Source organism: Hesperophylax consimilis, chromosome 8 (assembly GCF_061612785.1).
Source record: "Hesperophylax consimilis isolate HC1 chromosome 8, BYU_Hcon_1.0, whole genome shotgun sequence".
NCBI lineage: Eukaryota > Metazoa > Arthropoda > Insecta > Trichoptera > Limnephilidae > Hesperophylax > Hesperophylax consimilis.
Window position 1 is genome coordinate 35,576,076 of NC_142843.1, and position 26,596 is coordinate 35,602,671.

At 33.8% G+C, this 26,596-nt stretch overlaps 2 protein-coding genes across 4 annotated transcripts in view; one reads left to right on the plus strand and one right to left on the minus strand.

Moving 5' to 3' along the window:
• Positions 1-22,836, minus strand: part of Syx1A (Syntaxin 1A) — a 323,962-nt gene extending 301,126 nt beyond the window's left edge. For all 3 annotated transcript variants that reach the window (XM_089634181.1, XM_089634183.1, XM_089634182.1), the window contains exons 1-2: positions 22,663-22,836; positions 16,665-16,754 (exon numbers count right to left, since the gene is read on the minus strand). In XM_089634181.1, the coding sequence (XP_089490307.1) occupies positions 16,665-16,754; positions 22,663-22,695 (123 nt within the window). In that variant the 5' untranslated portion in view covers positions 22,696-22,836. The remainder of the gene's footprint in view (positions 1-16,664; positions 16,755-22,662) is intronic.
• A 241-nt stretch (positions 22,837-23,077) lies between these two features.
• Positions 23,078-25,252, plus strand: Ran (RAN, member RAS oncogene family). Its single transcript, XM_089634617.1, has 3 exons — positions 23,078-23,206; positions 23,532-23,983; positions 24,296-25,252. Exons 2-3 carry the CDS (start codon positions 23,555-23,557, stop codon positions 24,509-24,511), a joined length of 645 nt encoding a protein of 214 aa, XP_089490743.1. The 5' UTR covers positions 23,078-23,206; positions 23,532-23,554; the 3' UTR covers positions 24,512-25,252.
• Positions 25,253-26,596: the final 1,344 nt, after the last annotated feature.

Sequence of the window (26,596 nt, forward strand, 5' to 3'; positions counted from 1 at the left end):
AATCTTAAGAATAACATTGTTGAGATCAATTGCTTAAAGTTATTTGGTGACACACGAACCTTAAGACCGTACCTAAGTGCAATTATTATTATTTTTATTTTTTATTTTAACAGGAAAATATTTAAAACATAGTCTCTATAAACTCCAACTAAACAAGATATAATAGTAATAAAATTATAAAAATAAAAATATATACTCGAAATCTCCAGTCTAATAGTTAGTTGCAGTTTTTAGCGATTGCTGTGCGGAAGGTCATCATAAAAAGAGTGGCAACTAGATGTTAATACGCTTTTTAGGTCTTGCAAATCTTTGTACTTCCGATTTGTAATTGGTATTCTAGCTGCATACAATTTCTGCAGGTGATTTATTTGTTTAATGATGTTAATTGGCGTGGAACGATGTGGTAACGGCTAAAGCTCGTCATCAAAACCAATTTTATACCACATTGTGCCATTTGGTCTGTATTCTAGCATACGTACATCTGTGACGACTGGGTCACCTGCTTTTTTACCAGGTCGTATAGATTTATAAATTAATTCTTTCGAAAAGTCGGTAAAAAAGGTATAGTCCAAATAACGAGCTTCGTAAGGCATAGGATCACTCCTAGCGGTTTTAGTAATAGCCATGTATTGTTGTGGAAGGTAAATTTCTTTACCTTTTAATTTACACTCTATTGCACTGTGTACGGAATCTCATTCCAGTGGGTATGGCCTTTTACCAGGTACTTATGAGTACTCACAATATTTTTTTCAATCGCTAAACGTAATAAAGCATTGCTTAACCTCTCAGAAAAGGACTTTTATTTACTTTGTGTTCCTTTGCGAACTGTCAAAACGCGAAAATTTTTGTGTTTTTCACGAGTTTTGTTAAAAGCTTCATAACTCACGTTTTGGGAAACGTAGCCTCATTCTAAAAAATGTTTTGGAAAGATTATAAAATTCACTATCGTATTGTTTTGTTATACGTAAATATTTGCGTGTCTAAATATACATTTTCTGAAAACGTCAAAAATATGTAAAAATCGCTGACCATTATTTCAAAGCTGTGAAAAATGTACTTTTTTCTGAGTATCATAAAGAAATAACACTTTATATATTGAAGAAATATAATTAAAAACTATTAGTCACCTCAAAATATTAACCGTCCAAACTAAAATATTTTTAATAAATTATTTAAAAACGCAATAAATTATGAACGAACAAGATGACAGATTCAATCGACTCAGATAATGCACCTCTACATTCCATAGATATTCTTGAATGCAGACGCGTAGCGTTATTCATTATCGATACTCTGTTTTTTAAATCATGGCAATCCGTATACTAGTGATGGAAATAAATCGATTTTTGTAAAATCTCGCGCGTTTACGTGAAAAGACGTACTAATGTCTTGACCGCTATTATCATATTTACGTCTTTTGACGTTCTAATGTTCCGAGTGGTTAAGGTAACATTGCGATTTTGAGCACAACAGCCATCGGAATATAAAATCACAGGCAATAATTTCTGGCTCAAAACATTTTCTAGATAGTCTACTAAGCATGAAGCAAAAACAGAGGCTTCAAGTGTGCTATTTGACTCATCGAACCAATAACACATACTTATTTAGTTACTAAATTGTATAATGTAAAATTATGGACGCATAATTTAGTTTTATAATAAATTGCATTAGCTTGAAGATACGGAGCCAATTTTACCGATTCAACATCCTGTGTGAATACATGACAAGCTCCGGACTGTGCAATATCTTTGTCAGTATTTTTCTCTCTCCTGGCTCGATCTTTCTTTGAAACATGTTGTGCGTATTCTTCATCCGTAATGTTTACAGTTTTATGACTGCAACAATCATCACATTGATCTTTTTTCGGGTAGAATACGCTCAGATTGAGTTTCAAAAATAATTTGTCAAATAATTTACGACCAAGGCATTCTCTACCCTCTAACTCACAATTCTCTTGATATGTGTGGTAGAGCTGTGTCATGTTCGAGAAAATTGGTTCTAAGTATTCTCGTGATGTTTTAGCACGACAGTAATGCGACGGCATCTTTGGAAGACCTGCTAAAAACTTTTCAACATACTTGTGGTCTTCGATTTTCTCTGGATTTCTGCGGTTACTGGTTGAAGTAGACAAATCTGGAGGCATGGCACAGTCTGTTTTTGTCAGCCAATATCTTATAAACCAATCTTTAATGCCAAGAGTGGCCAAGAACATTTTTTTACAGACTTGGTGACGTACATTATCAATCGTGAAAACGTAAGTTCGAATATCAGTTCTTTTGGATGATTCTAGATTTTTTGTAATTTTCTTTGGTACTTTATTAACATGAGAAGTTATAAATGATCTTTGCTGCTCCCAGTTCATGTTATTCCAGAAATTTTCAAACAAATATTGCCGCTTTTGTTCGTTTATGTTGTCACATGATCTGAGTTTCGATTTCTTGCAAAACACCATCATCACCTGAACTCCATGAATCAATCTTCTCCATCCGTAGTGTATTTCAATTATTTAGCTTGTTCAAAGAAATAAAATACATTTTGAAACACCGCCCAAGTTAAAAAAGCTGGTTAGTAAACACCGCTTAAGTATTTATTGTTTTTGTGTTTAATTCGTAGAACTCCATTTAATTTTTTTATAAATTTAATTTAGATTAAATTTGATAATATTATTATTAAGTTCTGCAAGTCAATGTATGCACCTTCAAAATTTACATTTGAAATAGTATAAAAACGTCGTCTCAATGTGGACTAACCACAGTTTGAAAATGGCCTTGTAAGCCGAAACAGCTGTCACAATAATAAAAAACTAAAACACTTGCAGAACTTAATAATAATATTATCAAATTTAATCTAAATTAAATTTATAAAAAAACCGCTTAAGTAAATGAAGATATTCAATAATGATTTCTTTCTATATAAATATTATGCGATAATCAATAAACATTACTGTATTATATAGCTTACCTCTTAATCTTCTATTAAAACATCTTGCATAGACCTTTCAGCGATAAAACTCACATTAAAATATAATAATCACGGAGCGCGAAGTACTTTTGAGAGAAATGTATGACAGACTAACGACTTGTGCGGTGTTGAGAGGCTAACCGACTTGCGCGCTGTCACTACTTTTTTAATTAAGGCTTCTAATTGACTGAAATCTATATCATGTGACCAATGGTTAGACGCGCAATGAGCAGCTCCATCTATCGGCATTAAAATGTGAAAACCGCCAATTTTCGACTTGAGCGGTGTTGTAAGCTAAGGGACGATATCTATGGCTTAGAGCTAAAATATTTTATCTCCATAAAGCAAAAATATTGATTAAACTGAAATTTTGCAAAAATTCGAGAATTAGATTTTGCGTCATAAAAATAAGTTTTTAGCTCTATCTGTCAAATATATATATCTGATGTAAATGCAATAATTTGACATGGACTTTTTGAAGGAGATATAATATTTGTGCTCATAAAAACATTGCCGGGAGGATTTACAAAATATTAATAAGTTTATATCTTTGGGACGTTAGATTTATAAAATGCAATATATGAACCCTAAAACATATACAGCAGGTATTTTAGATCGTTTCAGTACTTAATTCATTTTAATCCGAAATTTGAGATAAAATATTTAAACTCTTAGCCATCGATGTGATAGAAGGACGTTCGTCACTTTAACGAACCATGACTCGAATCATAGATATTGTCAAAATTATACAAATTATATAAATTGAACACAAAGGTTTTCAGTGCCACAGAAATGTGTAACAGGTAGGTACCTGAAATATTAAGACTTTTTTATATTTCTAAAGAAATTATGGATAAGATTTAAAAAATGGTTAAATATTGTAGATAAAATAGCCCAACGCGCTCCTAGTCATAATTTAGTTTAAACAACAAGAAATAATAAAAAAATAATATTATCATGAGATCAGGGAGAACAGAAATCCCTACATCTTGATAAATGTAAACAAAGCAAAAAATATAAAAACTAGACATTTCCAAAAATATTTAGCATCTAGAATCATTGTTTATCTTATGCTTTACTTTCAATTTTTATCATGTTGCAGCGTCTAGCCTACACGAATTCTCAGAACGTAATGTAATTCAACAGTACAGTACTATTAGTAAGTACAACAAGTATGTACTGTCGCTGTATGAAATAAAGGAAACATCGACTTTCACTTCAATTCCCACATGACAAAATTATGCGTCCATGTTTTCAAACAGCTTCGCGCGGAGGACCTTGACTGGCCGTCTAACCGTAGGAATGACGCAAGCCGCTGCACATTCGCAGGTAGATTGGGCCATATATCCGAACCAGTGGCGCAACAAGGGAACCATATCTTAATTATGGTTCCATGAGAACTCCTAAAAAAGACAATTCAACACATCCATAAAAAGTGCTATAAAGTTGTGAAAAGTAATGAAAAAAAACTAGGTGAAATAGTTATATACGTAATTTAAATTAAAAAGTTTAAATAGTTTTTGTTTCATCACTTTTCATAACTTTATAGCGCTTTTTATAGGTGTGTTGAATTGTCATTTTGAAGAGTTATCCGGTCACCCTTTATGGACATTGAATAACTCCCTAACATCTGTTTTTTGGTTCCATGCTAACAGTGACTATTCAACATACTTTTAAAAAGTGATATAGTCATTAAAAACGATGAAAAAAAAATATTCTAACCTAACATACTTAACCCAGTTATTAAAGTTTTTGTTTCATCACTTTCCATGACTTTTTAACGATGTGATGAATTATCATTTTGATGATTTATCCGGTCACCCTGTTTTTTGTAATTGTCATAATTGTGAAATCTCCCGACAGAATGTCTGAAAGTGTCCAGCTACTGATTCGGGGAGAGATACTGTTAAAAAGGTTACTGCAGGCCATTTCCTAATAAACTGTTAGTACTTGCATAATATATCGGAACACGTGTTCATGTATCTGCGTTTATCATGTTATTATATAAAGACGAAATGCGAAAATATTCGATTTTTTATGAACACGTGCCTCGAGATCGCCAGAACACATTCGTGTTTAAGTCATAGTTTTTTTTAGAAAATCTGGCAATTCATTCGTTAAAGGCCTGCAGTCTCGTTTTACGATACGAATAATTGGAAGAGATTTTTTAATAAATTAGCAAAATTTTACAGTAAGTTTCCTCCGTGTATTAACGAGGGTAATAATAAACACGTGTCTCTAGATCGCCATAACACGTTCGTGTTTTACTGATAGTTTATTAGGAAATCTGTCAATTCATTTGTTAAAGGCCTGCAGTCTCGTTTTACGATACGAATAATTTGAAGAGATTTTTTAATAAATTAGCAATATTTTACAGTAAGTTTCCTCCGTGTATTAACGAGGGTAATAATAAACACGTGTCTCTAGATCGCCATGACACGTTCGTGTTTTACTGATAGTTTATTAGAAAATCTGTCAATTCAGTTTTTAAAGGCCTGCAGTCTCGTTTAAAGGGGACCAACTCTAGGGGACGCCCACGCCGAGAGTACCTGGAGGACCTGCTGGTGGACGTGCGCTGCTCATCATATGCAGAAGTCAAAAGAGCCGCACAAGACAGGGAAGAATGGAAGAGGAGATTAGATGAAATTGCTGAAAACCAATCCCAGGATTGAAACCAGAGAGAGGGAGAGAGTCTCGTTTTACGATACGAATAATTTGAAGAGATTTTTTAATAAATTAGCAATATTTTAAATCAGTAAGTTTTCTCTGTGCATTAACGAGGATACTGATGCTGGGTGCGCCACTGATGTGAACATTACCGGCACGCTGTGGTTTTACCATTGATGGAGTTGCTGGTAGGAGTGCCGGTGCCAGTGCCGGGGCTGCTGTGAGAGGAGGTGAAGGGGACACGATGCGATGATGGTGTCGGAAGTGTCGACAGTGGGCGGATATCAGAATATTATTTAGTTTTGCCGGCGTTTTGCGAAACGAGCGCGGCGAACCGACTAAATGCGCAACTTTGCATTGACAACTTTCATATTATTATTATTGTCGTTTCGGTGATATTTTTTGACAGATTAATGGCAATAATGCAAATTTTAGATCTGATTCAAAGATTAGTAGCCGAAACGGGTTTCTAAAACAAAACATGTACAAAACAATAAGAAAAAATAGTTTCTTCCCGAAAGGGTGGGGATTTTCCGCTACAAAAATAAATACTCAAGGTAAGGAAAATCCTTCTTTTTTGATTCCAGAAAAAAGAGAATTACTTTTTCAGTTATTTAACAAGAATGTTACCTTAAATAATTACATTAAAATACTAGAAACGAGAAGTTATGCGAATCTTGCAATACTTAGTTTTAATATGGTTAATAACTCTATTGATAGCCCATTCCTCTTGGGCTAACGTTATGGCTGAAAACTTCTTCTGTAGTCGTCGCCACGACTTATTCAAGATACCACACGGCAGAACAGATGTTCTAGCATAGCATGACTGTTGAATTAAATTAACTTCTTCTTAAACAGGTTAATACCTCTTTAAATAGCATTTTTGAGAAATATACTTTTCGTATAATTATCTTCCCAATGAGAAGATTGTGCTGTAATTTGATGAATAGTATGTAGTACAGTAAAATAAAGATTGTACCTTAAATTTAAAGAAAAGTCACGCCACGACCCATATTGACAACGTAAACATTGTTAATTACGTGGATATTAGCGAAGATAAGGAGAGTACAAGAAGGAATCATTTAGCTTTTAACATTTAAATTGTGTTGACACCAAACAAGGAGCCCAATAGAAGCTTTTTAGAGTTCTATACATCCTCAATATAGCGTTATATTTTACGGCAGAAGAAATATGTGGAAGTGGAATACGAGTGTGGCAAAATGATATGAGCATATCATTTAGACATCAAAATCCATTTAGTATAATCGTAAAGAATTAGCTAATATTTTGGCCAAGCATTAATCACCGAGAAACTAAACAATTTTCCAATCCCGAGGCAATGATGACTTTGTACAACTGCATTATAAGGTCTAAAATTGAATACGCCTCTGCTGCGAGCCCCATACCAACAAAAATACATTGAAAAATAAAGAACAGATTCAAAAAAAGTTTTTGAGATACATGTATTTGAGAATGCACGGAGAGTACCCGCGATTCATGCATCACGAAGATTTGCTTGTCGAAACGCGCTACCAAAGTCTCCACTCGAGCCCTTGCAGTAACGGCGTACAAAATTCTTAATGATTTAATAGATAGCCCATACCTTCTGGAATGCTATAAGTTGTTCGTACCGAACAACTACAGCCAGGGACGGCACCATGATATGCTATGTATCCCACGTGGCAGAACGGACGTACTGGCTCGGCATAGCATAACACGAGGTATGGCGCTGTTAAACAACGCCTCCAAGACTATCGATATTTTTAATAGTAGCCTTGAAGAATTCAAGAGGCATGTCAATGCCAAAAATCACTATTTATAACTTGTTATTTCTATTCTTCTTTCTTTCATTGTTTTGTATCATCTATATGTAGTTAATGTTACATGTGTATTGTAAATGGACACAGTCTGTAATACACACACAAAAAGATAAACACCACCAAGCGACAGTATTCAGTAACCTCCCTAATTTCCTTCTCAAGCTTCACATTTCTTCAATATAATGACTCGAACTGCAGCCGTATTTATAATCAAGCGAGAAAACAATACTCACGTATTATAAACGGGAACGGGATAATTTTCCGTCAGAAATGCTTCGAATCGACGGGAGAGAAACCCGAAGGACATAATTTTCACGAAAGAACACAGTTTCGGGTCTGCTTTTTACATAATTAAGCCATTACGGATGAAATGGAATTACTCCCTCATAATTTCCATATTATAAATTAGACTTATCGTGTTCCCTTTCATAAATATCAACCATTATGTTTTCTGAGGCATACAATTGGCAGTATTTAAAAAAGAGACCGAATGAAACGTATATGCTTCATAAAACAATAAAAATAATTTTCTATTGTATTAAATGCTCGACTCCTCTGTTTTTATGGCAGGGAATAAAATAAGTGAAAATTAATTAAAACTTCATCAATTTCAAACAAGAACATATATTTTCAAAGAGGTCATTGCGAGAATAATAATCCGTAACTACTATAAATCTTAAGGTTTATAGCTTCTTAAAAAAAAATTGGGTTGACCTTCTAAGATAAAAATCACGTATTATCTGGAGGAGGTCACGATGCACCCCATATTTATCGCGGAGCGATCTTGACTCTTGAGGAAGCTACAAGCCAAAAATGTGTTTATTCTTGGTATACCTTATATCGTACGTAATAAGCATGAAAATCGCTTGACAAATGGAGTCTAGAAACGTTCGATTTCAAGCACAAAACTGGATTTTATTTATTTTGTAAATAATTTTATAAGAAAGTAAAAAAGTTAATCGAGTCAAACTGTCACAGATTATCTTAGCTATAATACTGAATTTTTTAAAGTTGTTTCCTTTATGCGTTCATACATTTCTATTGAAAAAAATTTTTTTTTAGTAGTTTAAATTTATATTTTTTATTGATTAATTTTTTTTTGTATTCTACTCAAGCGAAACGATGTGAAAACCTTCAATTAATCTAAAGAATATTTTTTAGAATTCATAATTTACACCAATTCGTTATAAAGATTAATCAAAATAGTGATTTGGCATTAAGCTTCGCCTTAAGGCCCCACATTCCGAATTTCTACCGATTTATAACATATTTCTCTAGAACACTTCAAGTTTTTAAGTTCTTAAATAATATATGTTACTTTAGAAGATAACATCCATACATTTGTAAACCGAAACGGTAATTATATGAAATCCCCTCAATAGAAAAAAATTGCAAAATAACTCCGAAGATTATTACAAACACATTTTAATCTATGATTTAACATGTCATATAGGTGTGAAATGAAACTTAAGCATTTGTCAAGAAAATTTTACTCGAGTAGTATTTTAATAAATGTTTTCACAATTTTAGCGTATTTATAATACTTCATCAATATTAGCGCGCTCCCTTTAACATTCGTATTTACATATAACCTTTTCACACCATATTCTTCTTCTTTTTGGACGCTTACTACGGAGCCTCGATACTATATTTGCCCTTTTCAGTTACACTCCGATATTTTTTATAGTATCCACAGCTTTAACCGGACAACGGCCATATCTGCATACAGAAATCACTATGTATTGCAAAACGGTAAAAGATATTCGTATAGAATACAATATTATAATACAATAATTTGTAGTTTTTTCCAGTAAAACTTACTTTTAACGTCCGAAATCGCGGCTTGTTATGCAAGGTAAAGTATTGGGAATTCGGGATGGAGGGTAATTTTGTTTTAATTGGATAGATACTATATAATATCCAAAATATACTATATTTTAATGCAGATCGATTACCGAACAGTTTTTTAGGATACCTAAAATATATGGAATTTAAAAAAGCAACTTAGCTATCACACAGAACTCTTGTTTGGGGGATACATATTACCCCCTTCCGGTGCAGGTAGGTTAATATGTAATTTACATCCAAAACAATGCAATGCTCCAATATATAAAAGGTCAAAATAGTATTCTCCACACATACGCGTCTTGTGATAACGTCACATCTTCCTAGACCCAGTGAAATGTAGTGATTCAATAAATTAAATAACAAATAAATTCCTGACAAAACGGAGCCCAGATAATAAAATACGGTAATCGTCAGAATGCAGCAAGAGCACAAAAAGAACGCATTTTGTGGAAATACATCAACTGTACATTAAGGTTATATCCCGCGGCAGCTCAATTTGCAGTAAACCAACGAATTTTACAAAGGTACTTTTAAAACCATCGCTCGGCAGTAAATTTAGTTAGATGCTTAGCTTTTAAATTTAAGTGCTATGAAAATTTTGCAACAGACTCCTCTAGATTCTATAGTTTTACCGGTCTCTGCCAATTAAGCTGTTGCTAACTAATTAAATTTCATTCCTCTATTTTTAAATTTCTAAATTTATTTTTAATTTTTTCTTATATTTTTGGCCGTCTTTTTCAAAGTTCTACTAGAATATTTTTACAATTTAGATTGTGTCTTCGATAAACCTATCCAATTTCATTTATACGGGAGATCTTTTGACTTTTCCTTAAGTCTAGAATGAAAAACAAATCTATTTACGCACGGAGAATAATGAGTATTGGTAATCTATTAAAAAATCTCTTCAAATGATTGGTAATCCTTTTAAAAACGGGATTGCTGGCCGTATTCTGATAAACTTTTAGTACATTCGTAATATATCGAAAACGCGATCATGCACCTGCGTTGATAACACATAATGACGAAATGCGAAAATGTTAGATAACAAAAGTTCCGACATTGTGATAAATACGTTGGTATTTTACTAAAAGTTTATCAGGAAACCTATCAATTCATTCGTTAAGGGCCTGCAATCCCGTTTCAAACCGGATTATGAAACAATTAAGAGATTCTTTATAAATTAGCAATACTCATTTTTTTCCGTGTGGAATGAAAAAAATATTTAATCGTAATAAAATTCCTAACATTTCCAGTCGAGGTGTAGCGATTAAAATTAAAAACGCATATGCAGGTGTTTCTGATTGAATGAGTTGAACATGGTACTAACGATGAAACGTACTTTTAATTATAAAGTTTGCTTAATGCAAATTTACTGTACCAATACAGTGGTACTCGAAATAGACAAACTAAATGGGGTGGTGAAATTGCATTGCGCCAAAAATAAACGGGTGAAAACTGAAAACTATCCGAATTTTATTGTCATTATTTATTTATATTCATATTTATTACTGGTTACTGCCGGAATTCGCCGGAATTCAAACGTGTCATTTTGTTTCTAAATAGTTTTTCTATTTTAACAACTTATTTTAAGACATGTAACAAATTCGGATATTAAAATTCAACGTTTTATTAGGTACTCATGATGTAAATGACGTTACAAGCTGAACATATTTGGGTAAATCAACAAATTTCAGAAAGAAAAGTTGTTTAAATTTCACGACACCAAAACTCACTGCTTGCGAGTTTTTTTGCTGCTGATTTCTGCCTTATATAGGTCCTCAACATGTCATATGAATGATACAAATAAATAAAAACTCCGACAAGTAATATATTTACAGGTACAAACAGAATGGTGGTTTTCGTAATGAGAATTATAGCTTTCCTTCGTTGTTTACGTTGTTCAACAGAAAATCTCCGACCTATTATTACATAATAATATTTGGCTAATTTGTATAGCGGCGTTTTTGTGAAAAATCACCACAAGGGCGCCGTGCCAATAAACATACAGTAAAATGTATATAATTGCCTTACAACTGTATTTTGCTGAGTCGTTTGGGCCCCACCCAGGCGTAGTGTGTTCAATTCCTCGGCTGACCAAGGTCTCCATCACAACACAAGCAAATTTTCCGCTTTCTGTGGTGGTAGTAGGAGATTTTCAAATTTTATTTTTGAAAAAAAAAAAAAAAACATTAAGATTTCTAATTATAACCACTGGCTTAAATCTAATGACTTAAAAAGACATGCATACATATTTACAACTGTGGCTTAAAGTTGAAGACTTACAACTAGCATAATTACACATACGTAATGGAAAAAAATATGAACAAACAAATCACATGCTGAGAGTACTTAGACAAGAGTGGTTATTAATAGATCTTACATGTTCATCTTATAACGTGGTATTCGATAATGGTCATTGAATATAATTTACGACAATTTCCGGAGCGTAGGCGTAGGTTCAAATAACAGTGAAAGCATTCACCAAAATAGACCATTCAAAGATGCAAAAGCACGAGTAAAGTATACCTTTGAACTTAAACACTTCGCTATTCATTTTCTTTTTTATAAACTGTCGGTAGATTTAGTTGGGAATTATTTATTATCGTATAAATATCGTGCCTATGTGGTTTGAAAGTATTTCCAGGTGAATCACAATAACAGGTTGAGCCCGATAAAGCGATGACGTAAAATCACAACGCTTCGATAACAATGTTTTGGCGAGATATCGCCGGTTATTAAATGATTAACGAAAACATCTACGTCTACGTGAAACTATATTATATCGAGATCCTGAAAAGGTATTAAACAATATAATCTTTCTTGCGCGCAGGAACGTACGTACGAGTGTGACGTTTTCAATGTATGATTTTGTTTACACGGAGGCCAAAGATATTAGAAGAACGAGATGTGCTATGAGCAGTTCATACTGTGTGGAATTGTTTTGCCCAGTGTCGCCGGTTTTATTCAACAATACTACTGCACACCTTCGCTTACGCTAAGGTATCTGCACTAATAAATAGAACAGATTTCTGTGCGTACACGTCCCGATAGTATTCAAAGTACCCTAATTAGGTAATACTCCGCCTACGGTCCGGCGGCCAACATAGCATATCTCGTTCTTCTAATATCTTTGATGGAGGCCATGGGAAAAATAATTTCCCTTAGAGCCTATGACTGCTTTGGGGATGTTGTGTGGAGGTTATTTTTTAAGGAAAGTCTGAGAAGGAAAGGGTATGAGGGGTGGGGAGGAATCTGCGGGTCAGTGTGTTCAGGAGTGACAAGGCGATGGGTTGAGTCCTGCCGGAGAGGTAAAAAGATCTCCCTCAACCAGTCTCTCCAAATCCGGCCCGCCACACAGTAGGTGGGAAGACGCATCCGCCGCCAACACGTATCCTCCTCATCCTCACCCCATGAAGTCACCAAACATAGCGAACCGCCTGGGGTGATCTTTGGCAGAAGTGTTGGTTATCCAATGAATGGTTCCCGGGGCGGCGGTACCCATACCCATCTCCCAAATTGAGAATGTATGTTTTAAGACAATTATTATAAGAATCTATCCGAAACCAGAAAATACATATAAAGTTTCTACCTATAATAATATTTTACCGGACCATTCTTTTATTCTATATTTGAAATGTCTAAATGTAATATTCTTTGAAACGAAATTTTATCAAAAGAATAAAACAAAGTAAATAGAATAAAACAAAGTCATTTAGAGAATTTCTTCCGGGAGGTTTATACACATAATATTTATATAAAGTAGAGAAAAGTCGATGTTTTGTATCAAGTAAAAAAAATATTTTCGGGTGCTTACATTTCTAGCGCTGGCTAAACCTTGCGAGAATTAACATAATGTACCACGGAATTGTATATCTTAAAAAGGCCTCACAACCTCAATACTTTACTTCAAACTTTAAGTCCCCGAGCGACGCCGGGTACACGTCAACTAGTTAGTAGATCGATAAAAGAGAATGCTACAGAAATAATGAGATTTAAACGTTTTTTGTAGGTGATAGTAATAAGACATATGTAAAGAATTATTCTGAAACTATTTTTTCTTTACATTAGCTTTCTTACATTAGCTCTGAACAGGAGGCTCTGAGTGAAATCTATGCCATCTTTGGGCATGCTGCGTGGAGGGTCTTTTAGAGGACAGGAAGGAGTGTACCTGGATCTTGAAGAGACCCGGGTTGTAGGAGGAATAAAACACAGTATTCTATCTAGAAATAAAATGTCATTTTTACAGACGTGCAATTCCAAAATACCACGGACAGATAACAAATTTAATGGAGTTTTTTCGCCGAATGACCAAAAAATGCGAAAGCGTAGTGCGTACCTACGCTATATAAAATTAAGAAAACTCCAAAATCTTGATCATATCGTAAGAGGCACTTGAAAGGAGAAATTGAAAACCTCGTGGCTTCGAATCCAAAATGATTGGTACAAGTACAGTTCCACGTAGTCGACCAAGGCTCAGTCGTTTTGCAGAAATTCACGTGTGACAAAGTCATCAAATGGCCATTCGGCGCCATTTTTTTTTTGACAGTTGAAAGGTAAATGTTAAATGCTGATTTTAAATCCGTTTCAGCTTTTGAACTAATTATAATCCGCAGAAGAGGACAACGACCATGATTATAAGCTTGTCAGCTTATTAAAATTTGATAGAAATCTGAAATGCACCCTAGAATCGGCGTATAACGGGGACCTCTCAAACATATATGCAGGGTATGATTTGAGATTTTCACGGCAAAAAGTATTATAGTGATTTGTTTTGGGGGTATTATGCTGATGTCAGATCATCAGGGCAGATTTGTATCATGATTACACATCTGCCCCGATGATGGACACTGCAATGCTGTTCGAAACGTTGGCTAAAGAAGGAGGTAGCTCAACACGGCATAATTCCCCAAAAACAAATCACTATAATATATACAGGGTGTTAAAGGGCGTACTTGACATACTCTAAATAGCGATTCCTGACATTATCAGGAGTAAAAAATGTTAGTGAAATTTTGGTGTCCGGTGACTAATTTTCTACAAAAAAACATAGAAAATCAGTTTGCTTTTTTTTGCCTCCCAGACGAAATTAAAAATGAAAAAAGTATAGGTACATTTAAAAAAAAAATTGTTCAGTTTTATGCTCAATCAACAAAACAATGAAAGTGAATAATATCAGTGTGTAATATATTTATGTGTAATATATATGTTATTTCTAGTTAAATAAGTGAAAAATGTAATTTTATACAATACTAATAATTAACTAATTCTACAATAAAAATATTTAAAAAAAAAAACGAATTACAGACAGGAGTGATGACAACCAGTTGTGGATGGTAGAAAGTCACTAAAGTCAAGATAACGTGAATAGTAGAAATGAACGGAGGTGATTTCTATTTGAAATGTGACGGTGCACTGTATTTGTCCATGGTGTGACTGAAGGCCGTAGTGCCAATTTCTCAGAGCCCACGGGAGTTTGGACAGAAAGAAAGCTAAATGGATATGGTAGAGTCTTTAGAGATATGAATTATCCGCGAGACAACTTGTGGATATCAGGCAAAATAGGCCACAAACCGGCTAGTTCTAGGACTGATAAAACAGCTGTAGCAGAAAAGAAAAATGGCGTATCTCGGACACGTACTACAGAGCAACAAGTGCAACATACTAAAGTTGCTCATGGAAGCGAAAGAGGAGAGCGAGAAGGAAATTAATTTAAAAAATCACAGCAGGGCAGACGGATTTAAGGCACCGGGAGCAATTAAAATCTTAAAACATCCACACCAACAAGAAAATCAGCAAGGAGTAAAAAATTGGGGTATGTTACGAGGCTGAAGGTAATGGGGAGGTGGAGTAAATGAGGAAGAGGAAGGTGGGGAAATATCCGGCTATTCAGATCTGGTCATCAAACCCGGCTAAAGCCATTTTAAGCAAAGTTTCGATTTGAAAATGGTGTAAGGGTGGTCTGATACTGAGAGTATCATCCACGCCGGAAAGTGTCGCAAATATATTATATGTTCATTATTTTAAACTAACTAACTAACCATCAGGCCGTTTCCCCGCAGGAGTAGGCAGAGAGGACGGACCGCCAAACAACTCGGTCTTGGCACACATTCCTTGCCTCATTCACATTCATACATCGTCTCATACATACTCTTCTATTATTCTGACTCAAGTATCTGATTCATTTGGTCGTGCAATGTCTTCCTCGGGCGTCCCCGACTTCTACCATTTGCATCGTATATTCTCCTTATACTTCGCTCATTCGCTCTACATGTCCCTTTCTTAATCTTACTCACTACGCTTACATCAGTCTTGCACTCTTTGCGGATCTCCACAAAGAGATAATTTTGTATATATTATTTTAAATGTATAAAATGTAAAATAACACAAATAAAATTTATTTAAGCAAGTGGTGATTTAAACCAGTGACCTACGGATTGATAGTTGATTAAGTCGACATAAAAAAAACATATATGTGTATTTTATATACAATCTAACAAAGAAGTAAACATTTTAAAGCGATGCACTACGTCGTGTAATATTTTAAATTGAGCCGCTATCAATAACAACCCTTACGTAGATGGCGATAAAGTTTAAATTCCCGCTTAACACCATCCGCCTGTTTTGATTTATGCAAGAAAAAAACATGGCCAAAAAGTGCCTTTTATTTTATTTTGATGTTCAGGCATAAATATTTTTTTTTTCCGATCATTTTATAAATAACTTAATTTGCCACATTATACAATAAAATCATAACCGAAAATGGGTTCGTAAGTAGAAGATTTTGAACTTTAAAGCAGTTTTCATAGGCCTTTAGATTATTTTTTTCTGGGCTTATAAAAAGACTTATCTAAAAAATACTCGATTATTACAAAGGTAGAGATGTATTCTACTCGCAGCATTTAATTAAAGCATCTGAAACATTTCTAGGCGACCAAATTATCAAACCAAAAACACATGATTTTGCATTACTACGCATGGCATCGCCTTAAATGACCAAATTGAACGCTTAAAAATATATCTCTTTTCAAGCAGATAATGTGATGAAGCCGTTTATGTTTAAGACATTATTAAGTAGGTGCTTTGTATTCTACTTTGAATGCTTCTTGTTCGTCATTTGCTTATTTATTTATTGTTTAATTATAATTATAGTATATAGTTAATTATGAATGTAAGTTTTGTTAAATTTGCCATTCCGACATTCCACATATTCTTCATTCAGCTGAACATCCCTTTTCTGAATTGTATCCCGAATGTCAGGGGCGTGCGTTAACCGATTGCTTTCAGAGATCACTACTGGGTGCCGTACGCCACTGTCGTGTAACGAAGATGGCGTCTATACAGTAGAGTAAACAAGATGGTGAAACTTACCTCACTGAAGAACTCGTCCATGAAACCGTCCCGCCCCTCCACGTTGACGGCCACATCGTCTGGGCCGACGTCATCCTCGTCACTCTGCGCCTGAACACACAAATTAAACAAGTTAATAAGACGTCCATTAGGGCTGCCATGGAAAATGGCGCTTGACGAAGAGTCAGATAGATTGTGTCTGAAAGGGCATGCATGGGTAGTTCGTCTAAAAGTTGTTTTTTTTTTGTTGTGTATGTCATGTCAGACTGAGTAAAATAATGCAGATATCTTTTACTTTTTAATGCAGATATATTTTTTACTTTGTAACCTAGTTATATTATTTTTTCGCAAATGTACACTCCTCTTCCATCCACTAGCAAATGCTTTTAATGGAAGTGTAGTATAAAACATAATGACTTGAAAACATTGTATATTTATTGTAAAAAACACAAATACAGGGTTTTCCAATAAGAGGTGTTATTTTGAATAGCCCGCTATTTCGGTAGATGTTACTTTTGAAGCTGTCATTTTTTGACATTTGACAAGTAGAAACTACGCCATTAATAAAAATGGAACGATACACGCTTCAACAACGCATTGAAATTATTAAAATTCACTTGAGTGAATCAAATGCAAATCATCTTGAGTGATGAGGCCCATTTCCACCTCGGTGGCTTCGTCAACAAGCAAAATTGTCGCATCTGGGGCTCGGAAAACCCAAGAGTTATTGTTGAAAAGCCTCTTTATCCTCAACGTGTGACTGTTTGGTGCGGTTTATGGTCCGGCGAAGTCATTGGACCTTACTTTTTTCGAAAATGAGGCTGGAGCAACAGTTACGGTGAATGGATTGCGCTATCGAGAGATGATTAATGATTTTTTATGGCCGGAATTGGATGGTATTGATCTGGACAACGTTTACTTTCAACAAAACGGCGCTACGTGCCACGCAAGCAACAAAACCATTGATCTTTTTCGATTGAATATCAAAATAACACCTCTTATTGGAAAACTCTGTAATAAACAAATACAAATCTAGGGAAATGTTTTCAATTTTTCTCCCCTTTGATTGCGCAAGAAATGAGTCTTTACGACATACAATGATGATAATTCTTTATTTTCATTTTACGCTTTTTATAAAGCAATGATAAATATCTCCTTGCGAGATAGAAAGCCTAATGATAATGAGTGTATTAGGTTAGGAGCCATCCAACATTATAGTAGTACCAGAGAGAGTTCGCACGTACGTCATCGACGATAGTCCTCTTCCTTCTAACATGTCTTGTATGAAAACGAAAAAGACAGAAGATGCAAGAACGATGACGTCACGTACGATCTCTTTCTGGGACTACTATGCCATCACAATTTACACACTTGAGCGGGAATACGTTGGGCAAATAACAAGACTAGCAGATGACTAATGGAATTCATCATTGGAAAAAAACAGACGTTGCCCACAAAGGAGATGGACTGAAGACGTAAAGGGCTGGGCAAAACAATGGAATCATAAATCACGAGCCGGCACTGGTTATGAACCTAAAGGTAATTGATCAATTAATTAATAAGTAATTTTAAAAATATAAACATAATATAATATTTAAAAAAAACTATTTATATTTTTTTAAATATCCCTAAAAATTATTATATGAGTTCCGAAATATTTCTATTGTGTCACAGAGTGTGATTGATTTTATTAGTGTGCGTTTATTGTTGTTGCATTTTACTAAGAGGAAGCTACAAGCCAAAAGTGTGTATATTCTTGGTATACCTTATATTGTAGGTAATAGGCATTAAAATCGCTTGACAAACGGAGTCCAGAAACGTTCGATTTCAAGCAAAAAAATGCTTTTTATTTATTTTGTAAATACTCGTAATTTTATAAGAAAGCAAAAAATTAATCAAGTGAAACTGTCACAGATTATCTTATAATACTGTCACTTACAATACTGTATTTTTTTAAATGCTTCTTTTACGCGTTCATACATTTATATTTAAAAAATATTTTTTTTAGTAGTTAACATTTATATTTTTTATTGAGTAATTTATTATTTTATTTATATTCTACTCAAGCGAAACGACAGGAAAACCTCCAATTTATCTAAAGCATATTTTTTGGTATTTATAACGTTATAAAGATTAATCCAAATAGTGATTTAGCATTAAGCTTTCTCTGCTTTTGTGTAAACCGTTTATTCTTTATTTCATATTATGTAATTAATTTTTTTTAAAGGAACACAATAGGAAATTTTATTTTAAGTTTATTATAGTTAAGCGCACTTGAAGTGAAACAACACAAAACTGCGCTATATAAATGTTATGTTATTATTATTTATTATTAAGCTTCGCCTTAAGTACCCATTTCTTACACAATATTGCCATCTGCTTTTGACCAATTTACAGCCAGCTCTGTACCTACCCTTTAACCTAATTAGTAAATTTATTTCTCTTTCTTATGTTTTCTATCTTTAATTATTTTAATTTTATTTAAGTTATATATTTTTTTTATTTGATAATTATTATATTATATTATAATTGTTTGTAATTATCTTTCATATTTTCTTAATTATATTATTGAAATTTATCATCTAAGTTTATAACTATTTTTTAATTACTATGTACCTTAATTTATGAAATTTTACACCTTATAAACCATAATGACGCTACACCCCAATTGAACCTGAGAAATAATTTCTCAATTGAGTTGGGCAGTTTCGTTAAAAAAAATATAACATCCAAACAAGTCAGAATAATTAGTTGCATAAAAAAGTACATTGAAGCCCAATTTACGCAGACTGTATGTAACGTGATTAGAATCTGTATATAATCTATCAAATGAGGATTAGTCAAATGATTACATTCTCCAGAATAATCTTGTGTGTGTAAATTTATTTAATCATAATATTTCGATGATTTGTATAGCGCCGGTTTTGTGCAAAATCACCTCTACAAAGGTACAACTAGCTATACCCCACCATGCGTTGCTGTGGCTCAGTCTGTTTGTACAGATAGAAAAACAATCGCGCATATTGCTTTTACGTCCAACAGATGGCGCTGTTTTTTTTAATAAAAAAAAAAATAATAAAATAAAAAAATATATATATTTTTACCTCTCACATATGAACATAAAAAAACACGCGTATTCGATTGCAAAATTGTGTCAAAATTTCAAAGCAATCGGTAAATAACTTTCGGAGATTTAAGATTTTGAACAAACGAAAATTTACATTTTTATTTATATATCGAAGATAGATAGATAAATAAAAACCTTGCTAGTTAAACCTACTCACAAATAAAATCAGAAAAAAAATTTAAGCATTGTGAAAACTGAAAAAAAAAAATTATCCCTTTGTGACACACATTTTCTCAAGATTTTTTTGTTTCATGAAATTGTAAATTGCATACTAAAATAATCATAATAAATATTATTTTAGCAAAATGTGACCTACATACATTATCATAAAATTCAAAACCGATTTTGTTATAGTAATATATTTGCCCATCTTTAAAAAATGACTAGAGGTATAATATATATCAACAAGTGGATACTGAATACCGAATGCATCGAGGAAATATCATCTAAAACTAACCAAGGACAAACAATCATAATAGCCGTGCTTCAGAATCTTTGCAAAAATGTTTGTTTATGGTCTGCGTTCAAACACGAGAGATAAAATTCAACATTATTTACCACGGAGAAGGCAAAATTTTAAAGCGTGCAGTTATTAGTGTGTATTCTTGCACTTATCATTCACAGTTAAAATCATGTGATTTTTAAACAAACAATCACTGATAAACGTTATCAGTATGATTTATTTTTAGTGAATTCCTAAGATTCTATTAATCATTTTTTATGATGGTATGACACGCTTTATCTCATTATTGTAAAACATATGTTATTTAGAAAAGTGATCACACAATAGAATACAATATTAAGCCCCAATATTCGTAGGTCAATGTCGGCCTACTGGGTAAGCTTTTTAAATAGAAAACTACCTGAGGAAGAAATAACCTGGGAAACCCAAGTTATGAATACGGACTACCTCAATAGCATTTTAAAGTCCTATCTCAATATAATGGACGCAATCAAACAATTGATTGGGTAGATCAGGTCAATGTGAATATGGTCAATCAATACTATTTTGAAATACCTATATCGGTACTTGTAAGAAATAAAACTTAAGGCCTACAGAATAGGTGTCAAGTCAAAGTGAAAATGGACTACCTCAATACTTTTGGACAGACCTATCTCTGTATGTCACAGTATTTGAAAGTACTATCTCGGTATAATGGTAACAATCAAATAGTTGATTGGGAATACCAGGTCAACGTGAAAATGGACTACCTCAATACTTTTGGACAGACCTATCTCTGTGTGTTTTAGTATTTGAAAGACATCTGTATAATATCTATTGGAATTAGATATGAATTTTGGTTGTGTCGTTAATATTTTAAACCAATATCACTGCTGATGAAAGATATCAAAATGTATATTGGAAACTAGAATATGACGAATTACTAACAAACATTATAGAATCAAGAATAGAAGGAAAAAAGGAGACGAGAGGAAGTCTAAGCCCGTCATCCCACAGGTCGGTAAGCAATCGACATAAACCGAGTGGTGTAAAACCCTGCACGGAAAATTAAGTTTATTATTGTAAAGTAACGGTCTGCAGCGTATTTCAGTGTGGAACTTTTCTGCACAGGGTTTTACAGCATTTGGTTTATGTCGATTGCTTACCGACATGTGGGACAGCAGGCTAAGACAGACGAATTTCCACAGCAGTGAAGTCCAGAGATAAGTCTTGCTTAGAGATATTGGCTGTTAGCGTAGAGAAAATTAAAACTGTTACATGGACAAGTCCCCCTTCTTAAAAATCAAGAGAGATGAGATGATTTAAGGAAGTAAGTGGTATACCTTCTAGTATGAGAGTGTAGTAGACAAAGGTTTTGGTTGGGGTGCAAATCCTGGCTTATATTTTCAATTTGTAGGACTCAAGCATATTCATAAAAAACTGTATGGTTAGAAATTGGAATCTGGATATCACTCTCGATTTATTACTTTTTTTAGTAAATATTTGCAAGATAACAAATAAAAAATCAATGTGTGAAAGGAATTGTAATAATATCATTTCCCCTGGTCTCCTGGAATCAAAAATATGTCAACTATAATACGGTAAAGCAATAATATAGTATTATGTAAATCAGTTTTCAATTTTTATCATCAGTTTTTAAAAATTACAAAAAGAATTGATTATGTGAGATAAGAATCAATAATGATATAATAGAGCCCAAACAGTGTTGTTTATCTCTAAAATGACAGTTCCATAAATACCATGAGTCACACAAAATGACAGTTCTGTTATTTCATCATGTAAATAACTCAGCCAAAAGGGAAAGATTAGTACCATGCAAAATTTATAATAATTTATTTGGTGGGTGAAAAGTTAATTTAATAAAATAAACTAAATTAGATGAAATTATAAGAAATGACATAATAAGATTAAAAAATCAGACGTTAGGTGATTTTTAAGGATCAATTGATTGACAATGTTTGAAAGCATTGTCTTTGCCTGTCAAAATCTATATCTTCAAACCTGACATAAATCTTCAAATAATTGTATGGAAGGGTGGAATTCATGACATATAATATGAAACATAATACCTAACTTTCTCCAAGCGGGGATTGAATACAGGTAAAGGATAACCGTTTATTTTGTTATTTAAATAGAAAATGATCAATAATAATAGAGGGGTGGGGCAAAAGCGATATTTATTCTAATGTCAAAGTGAAAATAACGAAGAAATTTGTGCAATGACTTATCGCATAGACTTAACCTAAGTCAGAATACTGGATATGAAAATAAAACGTTAGCAGCTCTAGATAACTGACAGCTTATTTAAACACGGTGCCCCTTTTGTGACCACGGTTTTATATCAATAAATGTCATTGATTAATACTGATTTCATTCAGGGGTAATGTAGAATGAAGTGACATTTGTAATACATGGAGAATAGGACTTACCGCCCGCAGCGCGTCTAATCTATCCTTCGTCATCTTTTACCGAATAAGATCACACACCGCGAAAACGTTTTTCTTTATAACACAATCCCATTCACAAGATTTTCCATCGAACGGCACTAAACTAAGTACACGGCCACTACGCTCGCAAAAATCGATAGGCTTCTTCCGACTTTGACTACTCTGCAGTGGTGCAGATGGCGCTGCGCATGCTCCAGTGACGTCAAACCCGGCCGGTAACATCACTACCTTTTATATTGTGTTAGTTTTTTAATTTTCGAGTTATTTAATTAATTTGACTAAGAAAAATTTCAGATTTTCAATTTATAATTATTTTTATATTTTTTGTGGTAAGTTAAATAATTATTTGTAAAATAATATTTTTCATGAATACAGACACTATTTTGGTAGCCGTTAACCGTCCTCATGCGTCCTCTCACCTTCCTATCAAGGAAGACGCCATTGTGAACCGTAACGACTATTGGGAGCTCTGTGTAAAATCGCCTATTTTCGCTCCAATCCTCGGTGTTTACGTGATTTTATTAAGGTATTATCAAATGTTTCTTTCATTATATAAAACATCTTACTTATTTGTGGGCTACGACATGTATTTATTCCAATATTCGATTTTAAATACGGCACTTTTGTACGAAATTCCTATGAGACATTTAAGAGCGCCATTTCAATAGAATTTCAATCGCCTGTTATCCCGGTTTTGCCGTTACAACTTCAAAATATTGAAGAGTTTTTGAAGTCTGTTTTGTTTTTACTTTGTTTTGCGTAAGAATTATTACATTCCATATAGTGCAATGCTTAGTCATTCTTCTAGAAGTCCTTGGAATTAATTTGTCATGTTGTATCTTCTTTTTTAGAGGTTACAAATAATCCCAACACAATGGCAGAACCTGATATGCCCAACTTCAAGTGTGTGCTGGTTGGAGACGGTGGTACCGGAAAAACTACATTCGTGAAGAGGCATCTCACAGGCGAGTTTGAGAAGAAGTACGTCGCAACCCTCGGAGTGGAGGTCCACCCCCTGGTGTTCCATACCAACAGAGGACCCATCAGATTCAACGTCTGGGACACGGCTGGCCAGGAGAAGTTCGGTGGTTTACGAGATGGTTATTACATCCAAGGACATTGTGCTATCCTCATGTTTGATGTTACTTCAAGAGTGACATATAAGAATGTGCCCAACTGGCACAGAGATCTCGTCAGAGTTTGTGAAAATATCCCAATTGTTTTGTGCGGAAATAAAGTGGATATTAAAGACAGAAAAGTTAAAGCCAAAGCCATAGTGTTCCACAGAAAGAAGAATTTACAGGTATATATAATTATGATTATCTAAATAATGCATCTGAATGTTTTGACATTATATCAATGTGTCGCTTGTGTTCGTCAAAACCATAATAATAATTACTTAAATTACTGATGTCTTCGGGAAGTTTACTTACTATGAATAAATCAGAAGGCAACCAGTTTCCCAAAACTTTTATTAATAAATGTCACAATTGCAAAAAAATAAATGAAAACGTATCCACCAAGTTCCATTTTTTGCCGACTTGATTTTATTGCTTCGATTCATAGAATTTTTTGTACTAAGCAATTTTTATTTAAATGCTGCTTTCTTTTTCAGTACTACGACATCTCTGCCAAATCAAATTACAACTTCGAAAAACCATTCCTGTGGCTGGCGAGAAAGCTGATTGGAGATCCCAACTTGGAGTTCGTAGCCACCCCGGCGCTGGTTCCCCCAGAAGTGCAGATGGACCCCACCTGGCAGAGACAGCTGGAGAAGGACCTTAAGGAGGCGCAAGAGACTGCCCTTCCCGAAGAAGATGAAGATCTATAAAAAATTCCAGCCTAAATATTTGCATTAAATATCCCAACACTTTGCCCCCAAACATAGTATCAGTTACTCACCGTTGCATGTTTGCAAGATAAACAAATGTAGCTCTTTGTAACCTAATTCAATAATTAACTTAGGTTTCATTTTATTATTTTCTTGGCTCATTTGTTATTTTTGAGACACTTTTTAATGATGACATGAGTGTTACGACATCATCTTGAATCCAACAGAATCTTAATCTTTTATATTAATTAGATGTCGTTCAATTTGTATGTTTTTACAAATATGTCTACCAGTGTCTGTGCCATCTGAAGTGATCTTTCCCAAATTATTCTTATTTAATTTCATATCATTTTAAAAATTATTTTGTTCATTATCATTTGTAAACTTCTTGGACATAATTTAATTTTTTTTTGTTGGTTCCTGTTTTGACATTTTTTTGTTGAAGTTAAGTATTTACCTGAATATGAGGATTTTTTAATGGAATGTTTTTGCATTTTTCCTACATTGAATAAGACGCATCCTGATCAGGGCACACAAACACCTACAAATAATGCAGTCCCCTAATAGAGACATACTTGGGACATGATTGAAGTGATGAGAAAGTTGTAAATGAACTCGGAGCTTTGTGTGTGTTCTGGTCAGTAATGTCTCTTTAGGTTAAAATAGACAATAAGTTCGATGTAAAATTTGTATTGGAAAGAGGAGTGATGAGTAATAAATTAAATGTATTGTGTAATTTGATCTGGTGTTTTATTGATATTACTAGTGCAGACCTGTGAAAAATCACCGAAAAATAATTGTATTTTACATAAATGTTTTCCCCGTTAGGTGATTTTCAGCAACTGCTTACTGTCACTAATAATAATAACTAGCATGGGCATACCGTGTGTTGAAAACCAAATCAGCATCTGCAACCTGCTTCGCATTACCATCCAGCGTGGGAAAGAGTACTAATCATTGTCAGTGATCAGAATATGCGAAGAATAAGAAAAACTGAAAATTGGATCAGAGCTAGCGATAATATGACAATATTATTCTGTTTAGGGCCTGGTGATTGAGACATTGTATTAATCGGGTAATATGTAGTGCAAAAATCTATCTTGGTTAGATCGCAAGAAGCCGCAAATTCAAGATTGACCAATTATTTTTGGTGGGTCTGTGTCTCTAAACATTTAAACAAGAAATGCACGTCTTTAATTCAGCCTGCATATGTTTGCACTTGAAAAACTCGAAAGGTAGTTGACTGATATCGCTGAAAAGTTTGTTCTTATTAGTGCCAGGAGTGGTTAGAATGGTAGAAGTCGGGGACGCCCGAGGAATACTTAACGCAATATATCTGCAAGGGAATGAGATACTGAGTCGAATTAAAGTCGGTGCAATGTAGTTTTTGAACAGTAGCATTGTGGTATACAGTAGTGAACGGTGGAAGAAGTCGGAGATGCCTGAGAAAGACATTAGAAATAGTGAACCATTGCGGGGTCCACTAGTTTTATACTTTTAAGTTACAATTTTGAAAATAAAAAATTTAAGAATTACATAGGAATACAATGTCAAATAACGTACCGACAGTTGAAATTTGTGTTTTTAATAATAGGTAGGTACTTTATAGCCTGTCTGAAATCTACAAACAATTAAATTCATAGCAAATCACAGTTCTAAAGTTCATTGAAACAGATTGGCGGACACACAACCAAAGTTAGTATATTTAATTACGTATTCGATAGAAAAGAAAGACCTTATTATAATAATATTTTTTATTCCAGGATGTGGGGAGGTTAGTGCAATTCCATACATCTCATATAGATATACACATTGATTATACAATAGATATGAGAATATAATAATTTTTTTAGAAATGTAAGTCAGAAAATTCATAAAAATAAACGGTAATTATGTGAATGAAAATTTTTTTAAGACATACAAGAGGATCTAAAAATACACAACAATTATCTATGTACAATGAACTTTACAAGATGCAAGAAAATCCAAAAATAGATTAAAATGTAAGCAAAAGGACAACTATTTAGGGCGTGGTCTTGAGTGAGCTTGGTCCCAGCGCTCACTCAGGAGTGGCGCTTGGTGCTG

Bases quoted from the DNA above. Each gene is read 5' to 3' on its own strand.
- Ran (XM_089634617.1), top strand. From the start codon at position 23,555: ATGGCAGAACCTGATATGCCCAACTTCAAGTGTGTGCTGGTTGGAGAC. The intron at 23,984-24,295 runs GTATATATAATT...TTTCTTTTTCAG, and splicing joins ACAGAAAGAAGAATTTACAG to TACTACGACATCTCTGCCAA.